This window comes from Mya arenaria, chromosome 16, assembly GCF_026914265.1.
Source record: "Mya arenaria isolate MELC-2E11 chromosome 16, ASM2691426v1".
Taxonomy (NCBI): domain Eukaryota; kingdom Metazoa; phylum Mollusca; class Bivalvia; order Myida; family Myidae; genus Mya; species Mya arenaria.
The window spans coordinates 14859075-14880260 of NC_069137.1; the positions used below are offsets into that span (position 1 = coordinate 14859075).

At 34.9% G+C, this 21186-nt stretch overlaps 1 protein-coding gene across 7 annotated transcripts in view; it reads right to left on the reverse strand.

Annotated features, from left to right (window-relative positions):
* Positions 1–995: 995 nt before the first annotated feature.
* The window catches only part of LOC128221350 (uncharacterized), a 37687-nt gene continuing 17496 nt past the window's right edge, over positions 996–21186 (reverse strand). For 2 of the 7 annotated variants that reach the window (XM_052929945.1, XM_052929944.1), the window contains exons 2-8: positions 8383–8890; positions 7972–8130; positions 7800–7878; positions 7497–7532; positions 2222–3871; positions 2015–2083; positions 1002–1205 (exon numbers count right to left, since the gene is read on the reverse strand). In XM_052929945.1, coding sequence (XP_052785905.1) covers positions 3786–3871; positions 7497–7532; positions 7800–7878; positions 7972–8130; positions 8383–8874 — 852 coding nt within the window. In that variant the 5' untranslated portion in view covers positions 8875–8890 and the 3' untranslated portion in view covers positions 1002–1205; positions 2015–2083; positions 2222–3785. Of the gene's footprint in view, positions 1206–2014; positions 2084–2221; positions 3872–5219; positions 5344–6529; positions 6714–7496; positions 7533–7799; positions 7879–7971; positions 8131–8382; positions 8891–21186 lie in introns of those variants that run through there. The other 5 variants (XR_008258976.1, XR_008258977.1, XR_008258975.1 and 2 more) reach the window with 5 other exon arrangements.

Genomic DNA, 21186 nt, shown 5'->3' on the forward strand with positions numbered 1-21186 from the left:
CCAATTTACAGCAAAAGAAAACAGTTAAGCAACATGAGGTTCAAAGAGTTCTTGTAATTTGAATGATGATAAATAATCAATTGCTTAATTGTAACAATGCGCTTAGTAATATTGGGTTGTTATATTTCATTGTGTATGTAGGACTGTATTTGTTATTCGAATCAAAATTTCACTTGTCATTTACACAATTTCGTCAACGTTGAAAAATCCTGCAAGTGATGATGATAATTAGGAAATTGTCAACAGTACTCAGTAGAGATAAAAGAAATGATCAACAAAACAGTCCAATGCTTCAAAATGACTTCAATAATGTGCATTCGAATTGCGGAGCTAATAGCTTTACAATCGTACAAGGCTTAAACCCTCAGTAAATTTACATTTTACTGAATGTTCCAAGGCGGTACCTAACAATCCTTGATATGAACACCTAGTCTCATACAGTATGTATGTACTGTGTTGTTCGTGGAGTTTGTGCTGTTGTTCAGTGTTGCTTGTATGTGATTTTTGTTTAAACATTATATGTTTTACAACAATTGTGAAGAAAGCTATGCTAGTTTATACTAAGTCACTCTCGTTGGCACGATGTTGCGCAAGAGTGTGGTCTTGTGTTGTGTGGGACACCGGAGTACCTAGATAAAACCCACTTGTCCGGCTTCGAGACCACAAACCAAACACATGCGTCCAGGTTGGGAATCGAACCCGGGTCGCCTTGGTGAGAGCGCGTGCGCTAACCACTGCGCTAGTAGGACAGCCTGATTTTTATTTTTGAGTTTTATGTCTGTGCGTTAACCCTTTGCCAGTAAAATGGGTTTATGTTTAAACTTTTTGCTAATGAGCTTGTTTCTTAAGTTTTTCATATAAATGTTCATGTCCTGTAAACAACCCGATAACTCTTTGCGGAGTAACTTTCTTATGATTTGATACGTCACAGCCTTGCAACCGATAAAAGGGCGGAAATTTACCAAATATTTTTCAGCATTTATAGTTTTCCTTACCGTCTGTGCCTTTAGTTTTTATTTCAACATGGACGTTATGCTCCCCCTCTGGAATTGTCCTCAGAACAGGTTCATCTGTGAAAATGTCATTCACAAAATCGTCAAAATTCCCATTTTTACACTCTTGTAAAACATTCGTGAGTGTCAAGGTATCGGAATAACCGAACGTCAAAATTATCGACCCTTTCTCTGCTGACTTAAAGCAACAGCCTGTAATACAAACATTCAATTCCTGAATTTATTTTTTAGTTGAATAGATATACGTTTATTTTACGGTGGAGTTTAAATGGCTTTAGAAAGATATTGAAATTGTATTGTTAACAAGTGGCTCATTTGTATTGATGCGGACAATATGAACTGTATTCCTAGATTTCATGTTTGTCTTTTCAATATAAGGGTTATTAATCAAAGGTATGTTACAATATTTTGCAGTGAAATGATTAATGTATGCGAAATTCGGCCACTAAAGTTTACCGTTCTGAGAATTTTCCGGAGCCTATTAAAAACTAATATTTATAAAATGCTTTGACTTCCTCTGGTGATAACATCAAAAAGCTTGGTAACATTCTATTTTTAAAGCACTTAAAGCTTGGAAAAGTTGTATGCGCAACAATCTTGATTTTACATTTTTACAATTCATTTCACAGGCAATATCAATCGACTCTAAATATTATTTTGAGTGGCTCCAAATTGTAGTAGTGTCTGTCAGTACCTAAGAATATAAATGGTTATACTGCTTATACAATTAGCAGGTGTCATAACAATAACTGATACACCAATATGTACTAGGATATATGAACATTACTTTCATCTCGCAAATATATTGCTAGTGTTAAGTTAATTGAATGTATTCCTATATTAGCTGACGACGTTCTGACTAATTATAGTAGGTAACATATTTATTCCCCTCAGTTCCTAAAAAGGTTTCATTTAAGATTTTAGGTATGTATTGTTAAACGATAGAAGTCAATAGAAGTTTATTTGTTATTATAAAATAAATTGTGAATTGATCTCATTACCTTGACTCAAAAACCATTTCACATTTGGGGATGACAAGACGGCATCTTCAGTTGATTTTTCCCCAGCACCTGTATAAACGAAATCACCAAGCAATTTTTGAATTAACATTGTTAAAAATACTACGTTCACAAAAAACAATGATTTAGTAGACGCTCAATAAATTTTAATGATATCGAGCAGATTAATAATGAAATGCGGTTAATTACCTGTTTCTGGACTTCCATCATCGTCATAAAGAATGCATTTAATATTAAGTTCTGAACATTTGTCTTTCAATATCGGTAAAAACACCTTTGTCACATCGACTGATTGCTGTCTTGAACATATCAAGTTTGGAGTTTTTGTCATGCGTTTGTACAATGTAGCTATGCTCTGTCAAGTTAATGATATATGCTGATAACAGTTTGTCCGCAATCATGTCTAAATCACTCAAGGGATTGATAATCGCTATATCACGAACGCATTTCTTGAATTCAAATTGTTGATGAGTTCGCCTTTTCTGCAGATTTCGAAATTCTGAAATAAATGCATAAATCTCATTTTGTATGTCTGTTATTTTCTCACATCGAATGGTCATTATATTAGTCATATTTATTTTAAACATAGTTTTACATATCTGTAGCAATGTAAAATTTACACTACCTTTTGTTAGGTATTACCTTGTTTGGTAATCGGAGCAGGAGTATCTTAGTTTAGATTTGTGTCTTCACATTTACGCAAAGTACACTTATGACTTTTCATTTTTGGTCTGGATGTATAAGTGGAAATTTGAACATTTTCGGTATTGGTAAGCTTAAGCATGCAATATACGAGGGATGTCCTTAAAGGTTTGAGAGTGATTCTATATTTCAAAACGTTTTAATATGAATATACAGACACAAGATAGCTCTGTTTATAGACTATCCAAGAGTTTCTTTTTGAAACCTAACATTACTAGCATGTAATCAAATACTAAGGAGGGAAATATTTGTCAAGACAACCCATGTAGCGATTCAAATTGACGTTTTCTGAGAATTATTCACAATTCATACATACTACTCCGTCTGAATAATAAACGCAAAATCGCTACGTTAAAACATATAACAACAGTATGACGTTATCTGCATAACTGCACAAATTATTGACGTCATCTAACTGTAAACAAGTTTGTAACGGTCAACGGAAGTAAAAAGGCATTTCCAAGATGTCGAGAAAAACTCCAACGTTGACGTCACGCACGGAGCAGCGGGCTGTAATCAAACACTTTGTTCGCAGCGGAATGACTCCTAAGTTTCTAACACAGGATAAATCAAAGCCAACATGTTCAAGCTCTTTGGTAGTTCGCTGGCATGGACGTTTTAGTGACGGACATGAACATGTTGGCGTAGCGGAGCGGCAGGCTGTCAGTCGTGAGTGAAAGTGACGTTTGTTCAGAAGGAGCATCTTAAAAATAGACCGGCGGAGGACAGTAAGGAAAACTGGCGACTCCGTTCAGCTGAAAAGAAAATCTCAATTTATCAAAAGTAAGTGCCATATGGGTCCCAAGACAGCTCCCTACAGAAGAAAAGGCGGTCCGTGTAATGGCCTCTCAAGAGTAAATCTGTGGATACGAACGAGAGGAAGACAGGTTCTTACAGCGAATAAAAACCACAGACGAATCCTACATTAGCCTATACGTGCCAGAAACAAAGTTAGCCTCTATGGCTTGCCATCATCCATCATCTCCCCCCCCCAAAAAAAAAAAACAACGGCAAAAAGATCCAGATCAACAACACAACGCATGTATTTTCTTCATAGACTCCCAGGAGATGTTGCTCCACCACGCTGTACCAAAGGGGATGACCGTGAATGCAGAATACTATGAGCGGGTAGGTTCACTGAAATAAAAGTTGTGATATGTGCAGTTTAACATATACATATATTCTTGCAGTACATAATATTAACTCTTTTTCTTTGAAAATAAGCAAAATTTGGCATCTACAAGCGTATCTGAAAGTTACAATCCATATTAAACATTTCAATCACATATTTAAATTTGGCATATACATTTACAGGTGATACGGAGGGACCTGATGAACGCCATATGTAAGAAGAGACTGGACGCCGAGGCTGAAACTCTTCTTTTTAACTAGGACAACGCCCCTCCACATCGATGCCACTAGACCTTAATGCCAATCGACTATTTGGGGTACGAGCGGACAAGTCATGCACCTTATAGCCCGGACCTGGCCCCATTAGATTTTGCAATATTCTCGAGGCTAAATAATTACATACGAGGTAATCGTTACGAAGATCTACAGGACTACCTTCTCTTCGCTGTGAGAACAGCAGTGACACGATATCAGAAAGGGTGGTACAGACAAATTTTTAAGCAATGCGTTGAACGCCACCGTAAGTGCGTACGTACAGAAGGAGCGTATTTTGAAAAAAACAACTGTAAATGACATGACGCAACGAGACAAAGAAGTGCTCCGTGGCTTGTAACCTGTACTTTGTTGCATGTTTGTTGCATATGTTCACTTCGTAGTAAATTGTTGAAATTTTCAGTATTTGTTTGTATTAGTAAACTGTGTGCATCATTTCATTTCAGTGTTTTGATAAAAATGCAGTCTCAAAACTGTCCGGACAACCCTCGTATATTGTTTTTTTTTTAAGCATCGATAAAATGTCTCAAGGAATCCCGTAGGCTACAAAACACGAACTCATTTATATTGCTCGAGTGATTTTAACTTGATATCTATAAAAATATACATGTTATGGATACGTTTAAATGATACTATCATTATCTGGTGTCGAGTGTTTAAAGAATATAACTAGGACCAATAACTGCAAATAGGTTTAAGTTCGAATCAAGAAGACCGAGTTGAAATGAAAGGTGGTTAGGAAGAAATTCTTCGAATAAAAAGAAAGAAAGCGTAGACGGTTGCACAAATCAATATTAACATGCCAAGTTTGACATTTATGTTAGTATGATGACTGCAATGACAATCAGTTATTTCCCGATATTTCTAGACATACTAAGATCACCATTGTCGCACTGAGATTAAATTATAGAACGATGGCCGTCATTCATAAATCGATTATTTTATACGATCAAGATTATATCTCACCTATCTATAGGTTTATTGTTGACCGGTGGGTTGGTGTTTGAGTAAGACAATATTAGTTTTTTTGTGTTTTTTTCTTGCATATTTGCCCCTTACTCGCATACCACGTAAACAGTACCTTCTATTTCCTCAGTGAGTACGTTGCACTGTTCAAGCATTTTTGCAAGTTTAGCCCCGGCTTTGTCTTTTGCAAAATGTTCTTTAAATTCATCTTTAGTCGTTTTGCAACTCGAAAAGATGACCTGCAAAAATATTAACTGCTACAATCTAAAACATCTTAAAAAAAAACTTCTTGCAGGAGACTTCACTTTATATAGGACATTAATAAATAAATATTTCGTTAATGATCGCCTCGTTTGAAATAAATGTTAACGCAAAACACAAACAAGCCTCACACACATCAGACCAGGTGAATCCGTACATTACTGGTTTATCGCTTTTAAACGATCATTGAAGCATGACGTCACTGGAAGACACATTTGGTCGGATATTTAACAGGTGAATATTTGCTTTACATGAGCCTTGCTCAAACATTTACCCCATCTTCCCTCTACCCAAATGCTTAATTCCAGGCAAGGGGGTTCAAGGTACATTTTCAATCATTTAAAAATCATATTATAAAATATATTAAATCGGAGTTGAAACGAAAGCATAGCTTATAAATATATTCTCTGAAGGTAATCGATAACACGTTTTGTAAACAACATTCATAATAAAAAAACTTGTTTTAGCAAGATATAATGATAGGACACAAGAATACGTGTGTATTTATGTATAAACATGATGGCCTTGGCAACAAATAGGGAACTAATAAACGTAAGAACATAAATCAAAACGTACTATGTTTTCATCCATGTTATTTACGTTCCTTCATTCCGTTTTCTCTGTTTTCAAAATTATAAAAACTGAGTAAAAGTTAATTAGATTACATATGAGATTAAAAGTCTGACTGCTAGAAATCTGGGTGAATGTACCGTTACATAATCAATGTTTATACAATGAGTTTATAATGTTTTTGCGAAACAGTCAATAGTTCAATAGTTAAGGGATCTACAATAACCTGAACACGACAGCTACCGTTGAAATAGTATTGAGTTCAAACGCATTATATTGTTATTTGGACGTGATAAGAACCCTAAATGACACGAACTTTATACGGTAGTGTATGGTACGCTATAACTTAATGCAAAGTGCAAGATTGTCTTCCAATTTCGCCTCTTTATACTTTACATTGAAAATGCTTTATTTCAGTAATGCCAGTAATGCGAACAATTTGTTATAGTACTAAATTACTTCGGTACCTCCAATCTTACATACCTATTATGTTCAATTTATCTACAATGTGTGTATAGTCAATTTAACTCTGCTGTATTTAATTGTATGTTAATATATACATCCTAAGATAATTAAAACTTTTCTGTATCTCACCCGCTTCAAGGTGTCCTCAACTAAATCTTTACGACATAACTGTCTTGCTTTATCTTTGTCGCACAATAACGCTCTCGGTAAAATATACTTTCTTAGTCTCAATGCAGTTTCCTTTTTCATTTCCTCCCTGAGCAAGGCGTACATCCTTACTAATGTGGCAGTGAAGTGAATTCTTTCTTCTGAACTACATTGTAAACCAGTCTATACTAAAGCGCAGATAAGGGCATCAAACTAAATCCACCTTAATGCAAAGATGTCTATTTTAAAAACTATTTTTTTACATGGTTGTTATTCCGAACATACTATTACAAGATGGCAATTAAAATACAGTCACCTGACACCTTACTATAAAGATACACAGCATCTTCATGATACTGCATTATTATTTTTGTTGTTGTTGTTGTTGTTTAATGTATATTATTATCAAGTATTGAGTACCTGAAATTTGACTAGCACTTTATCTTAGGGTTGTAATTTGTTACCTGGCAATTGTCCTCTTACTTTACTAATATTTTTATTTCAGTATACGTACTGTTACAAACTAAGTTTTGTTTAATCATATAAAAAACCCGGAATATTCCTGATATTTCAGTAAATTAAATTGTCTCATTTACACATATGAAAAAATAACTTTAAATATAACATATATGAGCCGAATAATGTGTTTAAGAAATGCCAATCCTATTATCTACAATCATATATTCTGTAGGCTACAAAAAACAAATTAAATAATGTAATATGAGGGATATTTTATATGCAATTGATAATAAAATAACTATATTTATCGTGAAATGACAAGGAACTACAGAACACTGCAGAAAAAGAGTCAGATTTCATTATTTTTATTATAAGATTGGAACATATATAATGCTATTATGTTGTAAAATAAATCCAATATAACCTGATTGTACCATTACAACAAATATTATTTTATTTTTATAGTATCGGTTTTGGGAAAAGTTGTTACCTGACATTTGACTTGAATCGAACATGTTGTATTCTTCTGAAAAATAAAATGGAAAAGTATAAATATAAGAATAAAACAATCCATGTAAATTGAATGACATATAGAGCTTGAGCAAAAAATTTAGAAAAATAAAATGTGTTTTAGCACTGTTGCAATTTAGATGACGGCATTTAGGTGATGATTGAAACAAGTTGATAACATGGCTTTATTTGAACAGCAGTTGTGCTAAAAATAAATAATGTGAATATAAAACCTCCTGTAGTCTAAATATAATGCATGTCAATGTACGTGTAATTCACAAACCGCCTGCGTCGACATCATTCAAGTCTAATTCCCTTCGGGTTGATTCTTTCCAACCGCATTCTATATTTTCGTTTTTTATCTGAAAAAAAAAACAACAACATTTATTTAGGGTGCCGTGTATGCATTTTATTTCCATAACTTAATGCATACAAATTGAGTTTATACTACTTACTTTTTTTAGTCGTTGGCGGTTTACAACTGCAAAATAGTCGTGTCGTAACTCATTAGCATCGTTTAACACCTCAATCACTTTCCCAAAATCTTCATCAGCTGTCTGTTTGTCGAGCTTGTAATCAGGAGTATGATTGACCTTATTTCGTATATCACGCACCTGAAAAATGCAGAGCTCTTGCACAATGTTTTACTATGTTGAAAAGGGTCAATAATAAATGCCACTCCAGTCAGCAACTTTATAAATTTACATTTGTACATTCATATTGTATTTATTATAAATGAACATTTTTTTATATAATAGTATTCATATTAAACATTCAGATTCATCTGATAAAAGTTTTTTTTTTCCTAAAATTAACATTGTGATGTGAAATGCTCATGATAAAGGTAAAGTCACACACAAACAGACCTCTTCAAATATCTGTATGTTCGATATGGACGATCGTATATCCGTGTTGTTCAAACAGATGCTAAATAGTCCACTAGCATCAATTGTGATTGGTCCTTCTTTGTCGAAATAACCAGGACAACTCAGAAAGCACTTTGCAACTTTCCAATATCCAATATTTTGGTCGCTCCACTTTGTCGAGTCAGTGTTCGCCCAAATCGGCGTTTTCTTATACGGAAAGTACTTTGAAAGAATCCTATCGCAAACAAGATCGCAAATTGTGTTGCTACAAAACGAGTAACCTATCCGTGTAGTTGTTTTATACGCACCATTTGGACAAGGTATGTTAAGCTGACATGTGTTGCATACTGCAGACGTTAATCCACGAATGCAAAAGTCAGTGTAAATAGTGCGGGACCTCCTATCTACAAAATGTTGTAGTCCTTTTCTCAGACGCTTTAACCCATCTGCAACCCTCCACCACTGATCTGTCCTAGTGTTCTTATCAGCCATAGCGACATCATTTCTACTGTATAAAATGAAAATAAAAATATAAGTAACCACTTTCGGAGAATATTGGAGTGTTTCTTGACTTTCAACAATGAATGCTCTGCAGAAACCAGGCAAAACAATGTGGCATAAGCTACTTAAACACGTAATCGCGTGTTTTATACATGCTTTTAAGGCTTACTTTGATTGTTAATGCTTTTGTTTGCAATCATTATCCCGTTTTATAAATCCAATGTAAGGTTTAATTAAGCAGAACAAGATATCAACGCAGACATATGGTTATCTATCTGAGCATAGTTTAAAATTGGCAAGGACAGTCTGATAGATCTTTTAAATATTCAATGTTTAAGAACATTGTTTAAATATTGTTAAATATCGGTGTGTCAATTATTTTTGTTCGACTAACACTGCTCATCTGGATTATGTCTTTACATTTTGACAAGACCTGTTTATAATTATATGACATTTATTGTCCTATGAAATACAGTTTATTTTAAACAATGGTGAACACACTTTCCTTTCATTTCCCTAACTAAGACACCAACCTCTATTAAGTCAGTGAATAAACTGCTTTTTATACACATACAACCTAAATGGATCGAACATTTAAGACCATTACTGTTTATGCAATATTTGGCAAAATCCACCATGGTACTTATTCAGGACTGCGTGAAACTAACAGTTACGAAATGAAATGTACTTTTAAGGCAAATTATGTACAAATAAGTTTGTAATTTGAACAAAGCATATTACATTTCGATGGCTTGTGACTCTATTTAAAAAATGCTGTAATTTATACATTATATTTTTTCTTCGCAATAAACTGTTAGTAAATTGATATCAAAACAATATGTGGTCCAACAAGCATCCAATCACTCATATTTGTGAACATAACCCTAAGAAAAGTCCACCACATTGTATTACTGACTGTTTTTCCTAACCTACATTTTATAAATTATACTGCATATTCCGAAAGACTGGTGAGGTTAAAATTAAATATTAATTATAATAGCTTCAATTTTGACAAGATGCAAACTACAAAACGAGAAATAAAAGAACTCACAATTTAGAATTAATTCCGCTTATAACCTGCCATAGTTTGATTCAATGTTATCAATACTGACATAAACTATATACAGTTCCTCCAATAGGCAAATGGCGTAATGGTTTGTACAACCTTTAACAATAAGATCTTATTGATTCATATCCTTAGCCGTAACGCTTACAATGTATTGCGCTTATCTTAATTTGAATAAAATATTCAGTATATGACATGATATATTATAGTATCCTTATTCACATGGCGAAAATCCAAATCTTCATTATTCCAACTACTACAACGTTGATATCAGATTTTAAAAACATTTCGACCTTTCGTGTGTAATCAAAGTAGAATCAATCATGGTTATAAAATTTATTGATTTATGTCACTCTTAGCGGATGTCGATACTAACTTGGAACACTTTCATGCTTTTCGGTCTTTATCATAAGATGTAGAATGTAAAAAGAATATCAAATATTTAATCGACCAAACAATATATACTTGCTGATGACTTAATGATAAGGTGATAACCGGAAGGTCCACTATAAACAGTTTTTATTGTTTGTTCGCTTTATTGTTCGACTTCCCCAGCATTTGTTAGTATTTTTTTGGATGATGGTGTATTCTCTTTCACTGACACATAATGTAGCAGGGTACATGAAAAGCAATGAATAAATCTATATGGATCTATTGATATATCTGCTCTTAGAAGTATTTTTGATATAAACGGCCTGTCGCCAAGACACTTAACACTTATGATGTTTCAAGTTGAGATACTTTCATGGCTCAACAATATAATTGAAAACTCTAATTGAAAATAACGGAAAGATTTACCCGACAAAATGCATTAAAATAAGAAAATATTCGAATCTGCTTATTACTAAAAAGGTAACTTCGATGTACTACTTTGTTTTGTAATTTGTTTATTGCATGTCGTCATAAGTGAAATAGGCAAACGGTTTTGATGGTAAACATGCATTATCGTAGATCTTTTTATACTTTTACGAGGGTGAACATATGCCAAAATGTTTAAATCTTACTCATATTTATATGGAAGTGGTGATGAATTGCTTTTCCTAAACGAAATACCACCACGGTAGGGAGCAGCTGTATAAAATCACCGTGTAGCTGATATCAATTTGTTTTAAGAGCGCTACTGTTCCTGTTTCCGTACAGTGATCCTTTGGCGTCACTCGTGGGACAATTTTTGTATTCGTTTACCTTTTTTTTACGATATTGAGAATGCCGTTGATTGTATTTATGTTATTCATTCCCGAGGCATGAAGCGTTACTACAGCTCGGTGGGGTTTCGGTTCTCTATGCGGATCGTTCCTTTTTAACAGGTTACACGACAAATTATGTCTGTTAGTTGTTGTTGTACATATTCGTATTATTGTATTTTACATTTTACTTCTCGTGTCGTTTATGTGTTCCAGTAACTCATTGATTCTTCCTACCTACCGGATTTGCCTCTCCGCACTGTGTGTGCATTTTAATGGCCTGGGTGTATGGTTTTCCATTTTCGGATTAACACACCTGGTTCCTATGAACCGTATTTCATGTTGTCGAGCTGGTCATTTCTTTCATTTCCAACCTCTAGGGTGCATACGTTCTTCGAGTCTGTTTAAGTGTGTCCATACTACCTCAACACGGTCATGGATTTCCTAGTTCCTCTAATCTTTTGAAGTAATTCCTTACTGCCGATATTATATTACATTGTTGATTCCCCTAGCTTATGCGCCGTCATATTAACAATATTCTGTGGTTTACTAGGATCATGAATAACTTTTAACTAGAAAAAGTACTCTAACATTTCAATCGACCAGTGTAGCAAGTACTATGACAGTTCAATCGACCAGTGTAACAAGTAATCTGACAGTTCAATCGACCTGTATTTCAAGTACTCTAACAGTTCAATCGACCAGTGCAACAAGTACTCTGACATTTCAATCGACCAGTGTAACAAGTAATCTGACAGTTCAATCGACCTATATTTCAAGTACTCTAACAGTGCAATCGACCAATGTAACAAGTACGACCAGTGTAGCAAGTTCTCTAACAGTTCAATCGACCAGTGTAACAAGTAGTCTGGCAGTTTAATCAACCAGTGTATCAAGTAGTCTGGCAGTTGGTTTAAACAGTATTTATTTCAAAATAACATTATAATGATATACACAGTTGTAGCATACTCTATATTAAATGGTTGACGGATAAAGTGATATAAATGAAATATGCACAAAACAAAATAATTTTACAGAATTGAGAAGGAAGGTATGGTAGCTTATTCTATCTCTCGCTTCTGTCACTCGTTGAAGCTGCTTGAAATGGTGTAAAAATTGTTATTGTTTGTATATTTATGTAATCGTTATAATTTGATGAATAATGTGGAAGATGAACGTCAACAAATGCGCATGGGGTATGGACGAGAGTAGTGTAAAGAGCAGAAAGAGGGGGGGGGGCCTTGGATATGTATCATAAGGAGTTTAAACACGTTTAATTTGGCGAATGTAATGTTGAACGTGATTATATATCATTGAGTTTGTCTGGTCCGTGGCGTTTTTGGATCCAAACAACTTCAAGTGACATCAGGCAATTGGTCGAATAGGTGATGCCTTTGTGCATGATATAAGGGACAGGTGAAAAAGAAATGGTAGGTATCCTCAATTTCACCAGATTGGCAATTTGGGCTATTGATGTTTTTAGAGAACAAATATTCATAAAGATTACTACAGTGCATCAGCAGCATTGCATGTGTGACACTCAATTTGCGTTCAACCTCATAATAGAACTGAGGAACTGTTTGTTTATTCTTGTTAAGGTTAAACTTAAAGGAGGGCAAGGATGGAGAAGAACGAACTGTTTCCGGAAGTGCATTCCACGACCATATTATATATTGGTAGAAATGAATTCGATAACAGTTGAGTTTTACAAGTAACATAACGAAGGTTAACAGAATTGCGAATATTGTAGGAGGTTGTATCACCAACTTGGGACGGAATAAGTGAAGTGAGATAGGCTGGTGTAAGGAGATGAATTATCTTGTAAAAGAGTGTGAGTTTATGTTTCCGTCTTCTCTGCTTCAGAGGTTCAAGTCCTGTTTCATTATAAAGATTAGAAACGAGTCGTGTTGCCCCGGAGATGATTCGCGCTGCCTCATGTTGAACCTTCTCTAGATCTTTTTTATCAGTTTGCGTTCGATTGTCCCAAACAACATCGGCATATTCTAAAATTGGCCGAATAAATGTTTTATATAGTACTTTAGCGATTTGCGATCAAGGACATATTTGAATGATCGCATGAGGTAGATACGTTGCCAGGCCTTGGTTTTTACGGACTAAATATGTTCATGCTATGAGCAGTTATTGGATAGTGTGACGCCAAGATGTTTATGGGAAGAATCTTCAACTATTTGAACATTATCTATAAAGATGGGTTGATGAGTCTGTCTGTTTGTTTTTCGAGAGATAAAAAGTGTTTCAGTTTTCGCCGGGTTGAATGATACAAGCCACTTTTCTGCCCGCAAATGGATCTTTTCCATGTCATCATTTAATTGCTGAGCAGCAAACAAGGGGTCATCGACAATGATATACATGGTAGTATCATCTGCAGACGTATGGGTGAATTTATGTCCCGTACGATATCATTTATGTAGACAAGAGAGAGTAAGGGACCAAGGGTTGAACTTTGCGGAACTCCGGCAGATATTGGACTCGTATCAGACATAGTACCGGACATGACAACGCACTGTTTTATATCACTGAGATAATCAGAGATAAGCTAGAATAATAGGGGACCATAAATACCACTTTCTCTAAGTTTGAAAATGAGGGCTTAATGCCATACGCGATCAAAGGCTTTTGAGATGTCACTGAATACTGCTCGTCCTTCTTTACCCTCATCTAGAGCGAGGCAGAATGAGTGATAAATAGATACAAGCTGACTAACAGTGGAATCCTTAGGAACAAAACCTGACTGAAATGGTGTAATGAAGTCGCTTTGACGGAAGATATTGAGCATGCATATAGGCAAAATTCTTTCTGTAACCTTACTTAAAACACTCAAAAGGGATATTGGACGGTAATTACAGACGTCTTAGGGATCTGACTTCCTAAATATCGCGCATACATGAGCCAGTTTCCACTGGCTAAGCACCTTACCAGAACGAAGAGAGTAATTAAAAAGGTATCGAAGGGACTATGAAATTTCGGTTACAATCTCCCTTAGAACAGAACTGTTAATAGAGTCCGGTCATGTTGCTTTACCAGTCTTCAGAACCTTTATTGAGTCAAGAACATCTTGATTGAAAAAATCGAGATCCCGCATGGAAAGGGTATCAGAGACAGTGGGAAGAGGTGTGTTAGGTATAGTAAGAAGTGACTGTAATTGGAAAAAAGTTGTTCAGAAGATTTGCCTTGTCAATGTATGATTCGTAGACGGTGCCGCTGTGGATGAGAGGGGAAATGTGCTGTGATGTCGACGTAGGACTAGTAAATTTTTTAATGGTTTTCCAAAAGTCTGTTGAGGAGAGGGTATTATCTCGTAGTAATGATGCAAGATTTTCGAAAATGTGTTTGCCTGGCAGTTCTAAATATGGTTGGCATGATTGCTTTTCATCCTATAAGCCCGCTAGTCTGACAGTTCAATCGACCAGTGTAACAAGTTCAATCGACTTGTGTATCAAGTTCTCTGACAGTTCAATCGACCAGTGTAACAAGTAGTCTGACAGTTCAATCGACCAGTGTAACAAGTAGTCTGATAGTTCATTTGACCAGTATATAGAGTTCTCTAACAGTTCAATCGACCAGTATAACAAGTACTCTAATAGTTCAATCGACCAGTGTAGCAAGTACTCTAACAGTTTAAATGACCAGTGTAACAAGTAGTCTGACAGTTTAATCGACCAGTGTATCAAGTACTCTAACAGTTCAATTGACCAGTGTATCAAGTACTTTAACAGTTCAATCGACCAGTGTAGAAGTACTCTAACAGTTTAAATGACCAGTGTAACAAGTACTCAGACAGTTTAATCGACCAGTGTATCAAGTACAATGACAGTTCAATCGACCAGAGTTACAAGTAGTCTGACAGTTAAAACGACCTGTATATAAAGTTTTCTAACAGTTCCATCGACTAGTGTTACAAATATTTTGACATTTCAATCGCCCAGTGAAACAAGTACTCAAACAGTTAAATCGACCAAGTTAACAAGTACTCTGACCGTTCATTTTACCAGTGCAATAAGTACTCTAACAGTTCACCCGACAAGTGTTTAGGTACCCTAAGAGTTCCTTCGACCTGTGTTATAGTCTAGCGCTGTGATAATTGGCTCTCGTGATCATAATGCCCATCGACTACGTCCCGGGCCATTATGAGTCACTTATCACTCAACAGCCCGGTTATGCCGTGCATTAACATCTAAATAATACATGTTTGCGTTTTTCGGTTAGCGGCCAACAATCACGTAAAATTCATACAGGATTTCTAAATGTTCAATATAGTAGGTCAGAAAACCAATGACTCGTCTGCTGCACATGTTCTTAATAACCTGAATGTTAAATATATTTTCTTTTTTTATCAAAGAACTGTATTTAAGTTGCATGCATTTACCTAAAATATTTACCATACTCAAAATGTCTTTAACGATAATTGGAATTAAAACTGTGCATTTCAAACGCTAAACATACAGACGTTTCGTCCATTTTCTAAAGAAATATAACCAAAACGTGTAAGGCCTTGCACCTTGTGCTTTTAAACTAGGTCTTCATGAAAATATTGCTACTGGGCTTGACCCTGTAATATCCGCTGTCTTATTAAAATATGCCTTTGGAAATTTATTCAGTTTGTTAAATATTGATAATCTAGTAGTTTATCATTTAATATTTTCATGTTTTCATCTAATCTATAATCATAAAAGGTAATAATTTTGAGGAGATTGTTGTTTCAGGGTATACACGTGTTCACCGATATGAATATACATGTAAAAGCATACGTGTGCGTATAAAATATATTGTATGAATAGTTATACGCATGGTAGTATTGATAAAATTGTTCAAAATGCGATGCACCTTTGAAATCATTTACATAACAAACAAGTAAATAATGACGATAAACCCTTTACCAGGTAACTTTATTTGTTTTAAGGAAAAATCCTAGGCTAGATGTTTCAGAATCAACTATCTTGTAAATATTCTGCTGAATGTAAACTTCTATTTGGTTTCAAAATGTTTTTTTGATATCAAAACCTGTCCTTTATTAAAATGCGTTAGTATAACAATTATCTATTTTAAAGATAAAAGTATTAAGATCTTTGTTCATTTTCCGAACTATTTAAATGAAGTATTGATCGTACCTGATAGAACTTGAACGTTCCATAATTTAACGGTACTTCAATTTAATTTTTTCATTTCAGCTGTTCTGCTTTAGGTCACTTTTCAGTACAGTTTAAAAGTTGAGGTTTAACTCATTGCGACCCAGTATCTTTATAATACAGTAAATGCCTATAATAAACCCAATACTTAAATGTAAAGGGTAATATCGGAATATTAACGAGGAGTTTTGTTGAATTGGTATGGCATTTTATATTGTCTGTACGATCTTAAAATCACGCCCTTATATGAACAAGGCTTTGTCCTATTTCGACGATTAAGGATCTTGTACATTTAAACTGAAATATAATGTTCACATTTCACTAGTGATCTTGCAGAAAGATCATGTTAATAGAGTTTGATAGAAATCCCCGTAAACCATTTAAACCCAAAAGTGGATTTTCGTTTCATTGGTCGAAACTAGAATCTATATGATATCGTAGATGTTTGATTGACATGCAAAGGTAGGACATTCAAGCATATACTTTTTCTTCATAAAGTTCATTTAGAACCTACCGACCTACAGCAATATGTCAGGTAAACATAAACCAACAATTGGATGTGTAAAACTTAATGGCCAGAGGGAGAATCCCCCACCCCTAAAACTACGTTGTTCCTTGTAAGCATAAACAACTATTTAGTTTGTTAAGAGCCTGGATGACTTGTGTACAATCGTCCAAAAACTAGGTAACACTAAAAAACATAAATCACTCTTTGACCTGTTAGGATCATGTTGTACAAGGAATCAACCTTTCAAATGCCATGTTAGACCTGAACATCATAAACCACTGTTTGGTCTATTTAGATCCTGTTGTACAATGGATCAAACTACCCCGTGCTGTGTTTTAGCTGGTAAACATTCAAAGTTGGCTCAGAGTCTGTTGATATATTGAATCAACTCCCCAGTGCTGTGTTATCGCGGATAAACATAAACCGCTGTTAAGTATGTTTAGAACCTGCCGGATAGAATGAACAAACCATCAAATACCAACTTGGTCCTGGTAAAGATAAAATAAATACTCTTTGGTTTTGTTTAAGTGTATAAGGACAAGATGACAACCTTCACAGTGTTATTTTGTACCACGTAAACATGACACTCGCTTCACTTTATTCAAATCCTGTAGGAATGGTTAACATTACTCACTCTTTGGTTGGTCTAGTTCCAGTTGGACAAGTGAACAATCTCCACAGTGCAAATATGCAATAAAATATTATTGAAATTAAATTAAAATCAAATTTATGATTTTACATTAGACAGCGAGAGATAATAGAATACTCAAAGCCTCCTTCTTTATTATGCCATGATTTATTTTTCATATATCACTTTTATACATGTCTATAAACTGTAAACCAGAGTTTTCTTTCCATTTAAAATGTGAATTCAATCTTGAAACAAGCACAGTAACAAAACTTAATATGTTCGGATAACATACGATTACGAAAATAGAGTGTTTTATCTCTGTAAATAAGACATGTTTCTAATTCTTAAGGTTTTAGTGAACCTCATTAAACTATTTAGCACTTTTTTATCATAAAATAACTGGTTATGTCAGTTGAATATTTGTTACATTTGAATTAGTATGAATATATATATATATATATATATATATATATATATATATATATATATATATATATATATATATATATGTTAACTTCAGAAGCAAGTCCAGTAGTCAAAATGTTAAACATAAACCCCGTTTAACGACAAAGACATAGAAAACAAAAACAAACACATACAAAACAGACACATAGAAAACACATCAAAACTCCTGAAACAGAACACATTATATATAATAAATATAAACACTAGGGTGTTAATCAAGGATTATTAGATACCGCCTGGGAACGGTCAGTAAAATGCAAAATAACAAGGGGTCACAACTAGTATGTGTGCACAACTTAACTTTTTAACAAACAATCCCGAATAAAGCAATATATCCTGGATGCGTTATGTTTATTATAACTGTTTCAGCGGACTGCAAATGCCATTATTAACTCATCAATAAAAAAGCTGGAGGTAATGATACGAACAATTATATCAGCATTAGCTGTTTGCATATTAAATATACACCCTGATCAATCGTTTGAAAATAGCGTATATTTTCATAAAGATCAATCAAACATGAACTATTTATATACAAATTCAGATGAGCCTAAGGTCGTAGATTCTATTATAACTTTTGCCACTTCTAAACATGCAAATATGCAAAGCATTTCAGCTATTCAGAAGAGAAAAACATTGATACAAATTATAAAGGGTGCTATGATAGAGCATGTAATACATCATGATATAAAATTCTTAAGAAAGAAGCATAGATTAATGAAACAAACATTTGCAGCAAACTATGTTCGAATAATCCCTAAAAGCTCAATCAGACAAATATGTTTTTTTTTCTTTCGCCGATTTTGTGTTAATTAATTGACGAGTAGATTTCGTTTAAACTTTTAAGCCTAATTTGATAGCACGTAAATTAAAACAAATAAAAAATGAAATTTGTTTTCATTATGAAAAAGCACAAAGCATTATTCCATTATGTTCTTAAGCTGAGAAGTGTCGGATTCCCCCTTCTTATTGATCAAAATTGCGTGCTTAAACCTTTAAAGACTTGTTTAAATATTATCTGAACCGTATAAGTATTATACATTCTGTCATTGTTCGTGTTATTGACCAATTATGCTCAGGTGAAAAGGTATAATTACGAATTGATCCTTGTTCAACGATAATCTGATTATGTTGAAACATATCTGTATAAACACCTCAAATTCATTTCACCATTATATGACGATCCACCTAAATACCAGTCGACTCATTATTAATGATACATCCCTACACCAGTCCACTACTGTATACCCATACACCTCAGCACCAGTCCAGTTCACTAATGTATCACCATACAACCCAACAACGACATCGACAATCGTATAATCATACACCTCTACACAAGTCGACCTTTGTTTAAATATACACCTGAACATCAATCGACAATCGTAAAACCATTCACCTCAACATCAGTCGACAACCGTATAACAATACATATTAACACCAGTCGACATTCGTTTTACCATACCCCAATACAAGTATACACTTGTGTACATTTTTACACCAGTCGACAATCGCAAAACAATACACCTCAACACCAGTCGACAATCGTATAACCATACACCTCAACTATAATCGACAATCGTACAAACCATAAATCTCAACACCAATTTACAATCGTTAGTCGACAATCGCAAAACAATACACCTCAACACAAATCGACAATCGTATAACCATACACCTCAACTATAATCGACAATCGTTAACCATACACCTCAACACCAGTCTACACTTGTGAACATTTCTAGTCCACTATTGCATACCAATACTCCTCAACACCAGTCGACAATCGTATAACCATACTTCACAACACAAGTCGACAATCGAATAGCCATACGACAGAACACCAGTCGACAATCGTATAACCATACACCTAAACACCAGTCTACACGTGTGAAGCCATTCACCACAACACCAGTCGACTCTTGTATCACCATACACCTCAACACTAGTCGACTATTATATAACCATACACATTAAAACTAGTCGACAATTGTAAAAATACACATCTCAACATCAGTTGTCAATCGTACAACCGTGCATCTCAACACCAGTTGTCAATCGTATAACCGTGCATCTCAACATCAGTTGAGAACCGTATAACCGCACATCTCAACATCAGTTGAGAATCGTATAACCGTACATCTCAACATCAGTTGAGAATCGTATAACCGAACATCTCAACATCAGTTGAGAATCGTATAACCGAACATCTCAACATCAGTTGAGAATCGTATAACCGCACATCTTAACATCAGTTGAGAATCGTATAACCGTATATCTCAACACCAGTGGAGAATCGTATAACCGCACATCTCAACATCAGTTGAGAATCGTATAACCGTGCATCTCAACATCAGTTGAGAATCGTATAACCGTGCATCTCAACATCAGTTGAGAATCGTATAACCGTGCATCTCAACATCAGTTGAGAATCGTATAACCGTGCATCTCAACACCAGTTGAGAATCGTATAACCGTGCATCTCAACATCAGTTGAGAATCGTATAACCGTGCATCTCAACATCAGTTGAGAATCGTATAACCGTGCATCTCAACACCACTTGAGAATCGTATAACCGTACATCTCAACACCAGTTGAGAATCGTATAACCGTACATCTCAACATCAGTTGAGAATCGTATAACCGTGCATCTCAACACCAGTTGAGAATCGTTTAACCGTGCATCTCAACATCAGTTGAGAATCGTATAACCGTGCATCTCAACAATCGTATAACCGTACATCTCAACATCAGTTGAGAATCGTATAACCGTACATCTCAACATCAGTTGAGAATCGTATAACCGTGCATCTCAACATCAGTTGACAATCGTATAACCGTGCATTTCAACATCAGTTGAGAATCGTATAACCGTGCATCTCAACATCAGTTGAGAATCGTATAACCGTGCATCTCAACATCAGTTGAGAATCGTATAACCGTGCATCTCAACATCAGTTGAGAATCGTATAACCGTACATCTCAACATCAGTTGAGAATCGTATAACCGTACATCTCAACATCAGTTGAGAATCGTATAACCGTACATCTCAACACCAGTTGAGAATCGTATAACCGTACATCTCAACACCAGTTGAGAATCGTATAACCGTGCATCTCAACATCAGTTGAGAATCGTATAACCGTGCATCTCAACATCAGTTGAGAATCGTATAACCGTGCATCTCAACATCAGTTGAGAATCGTATAACCGTGCATCTCAACATCAGTTGAGAATCGTATAACCGTGCATCTCAACATCAGTTGAGAATCGTATAACCGTGCATCTCAACATCAGTTG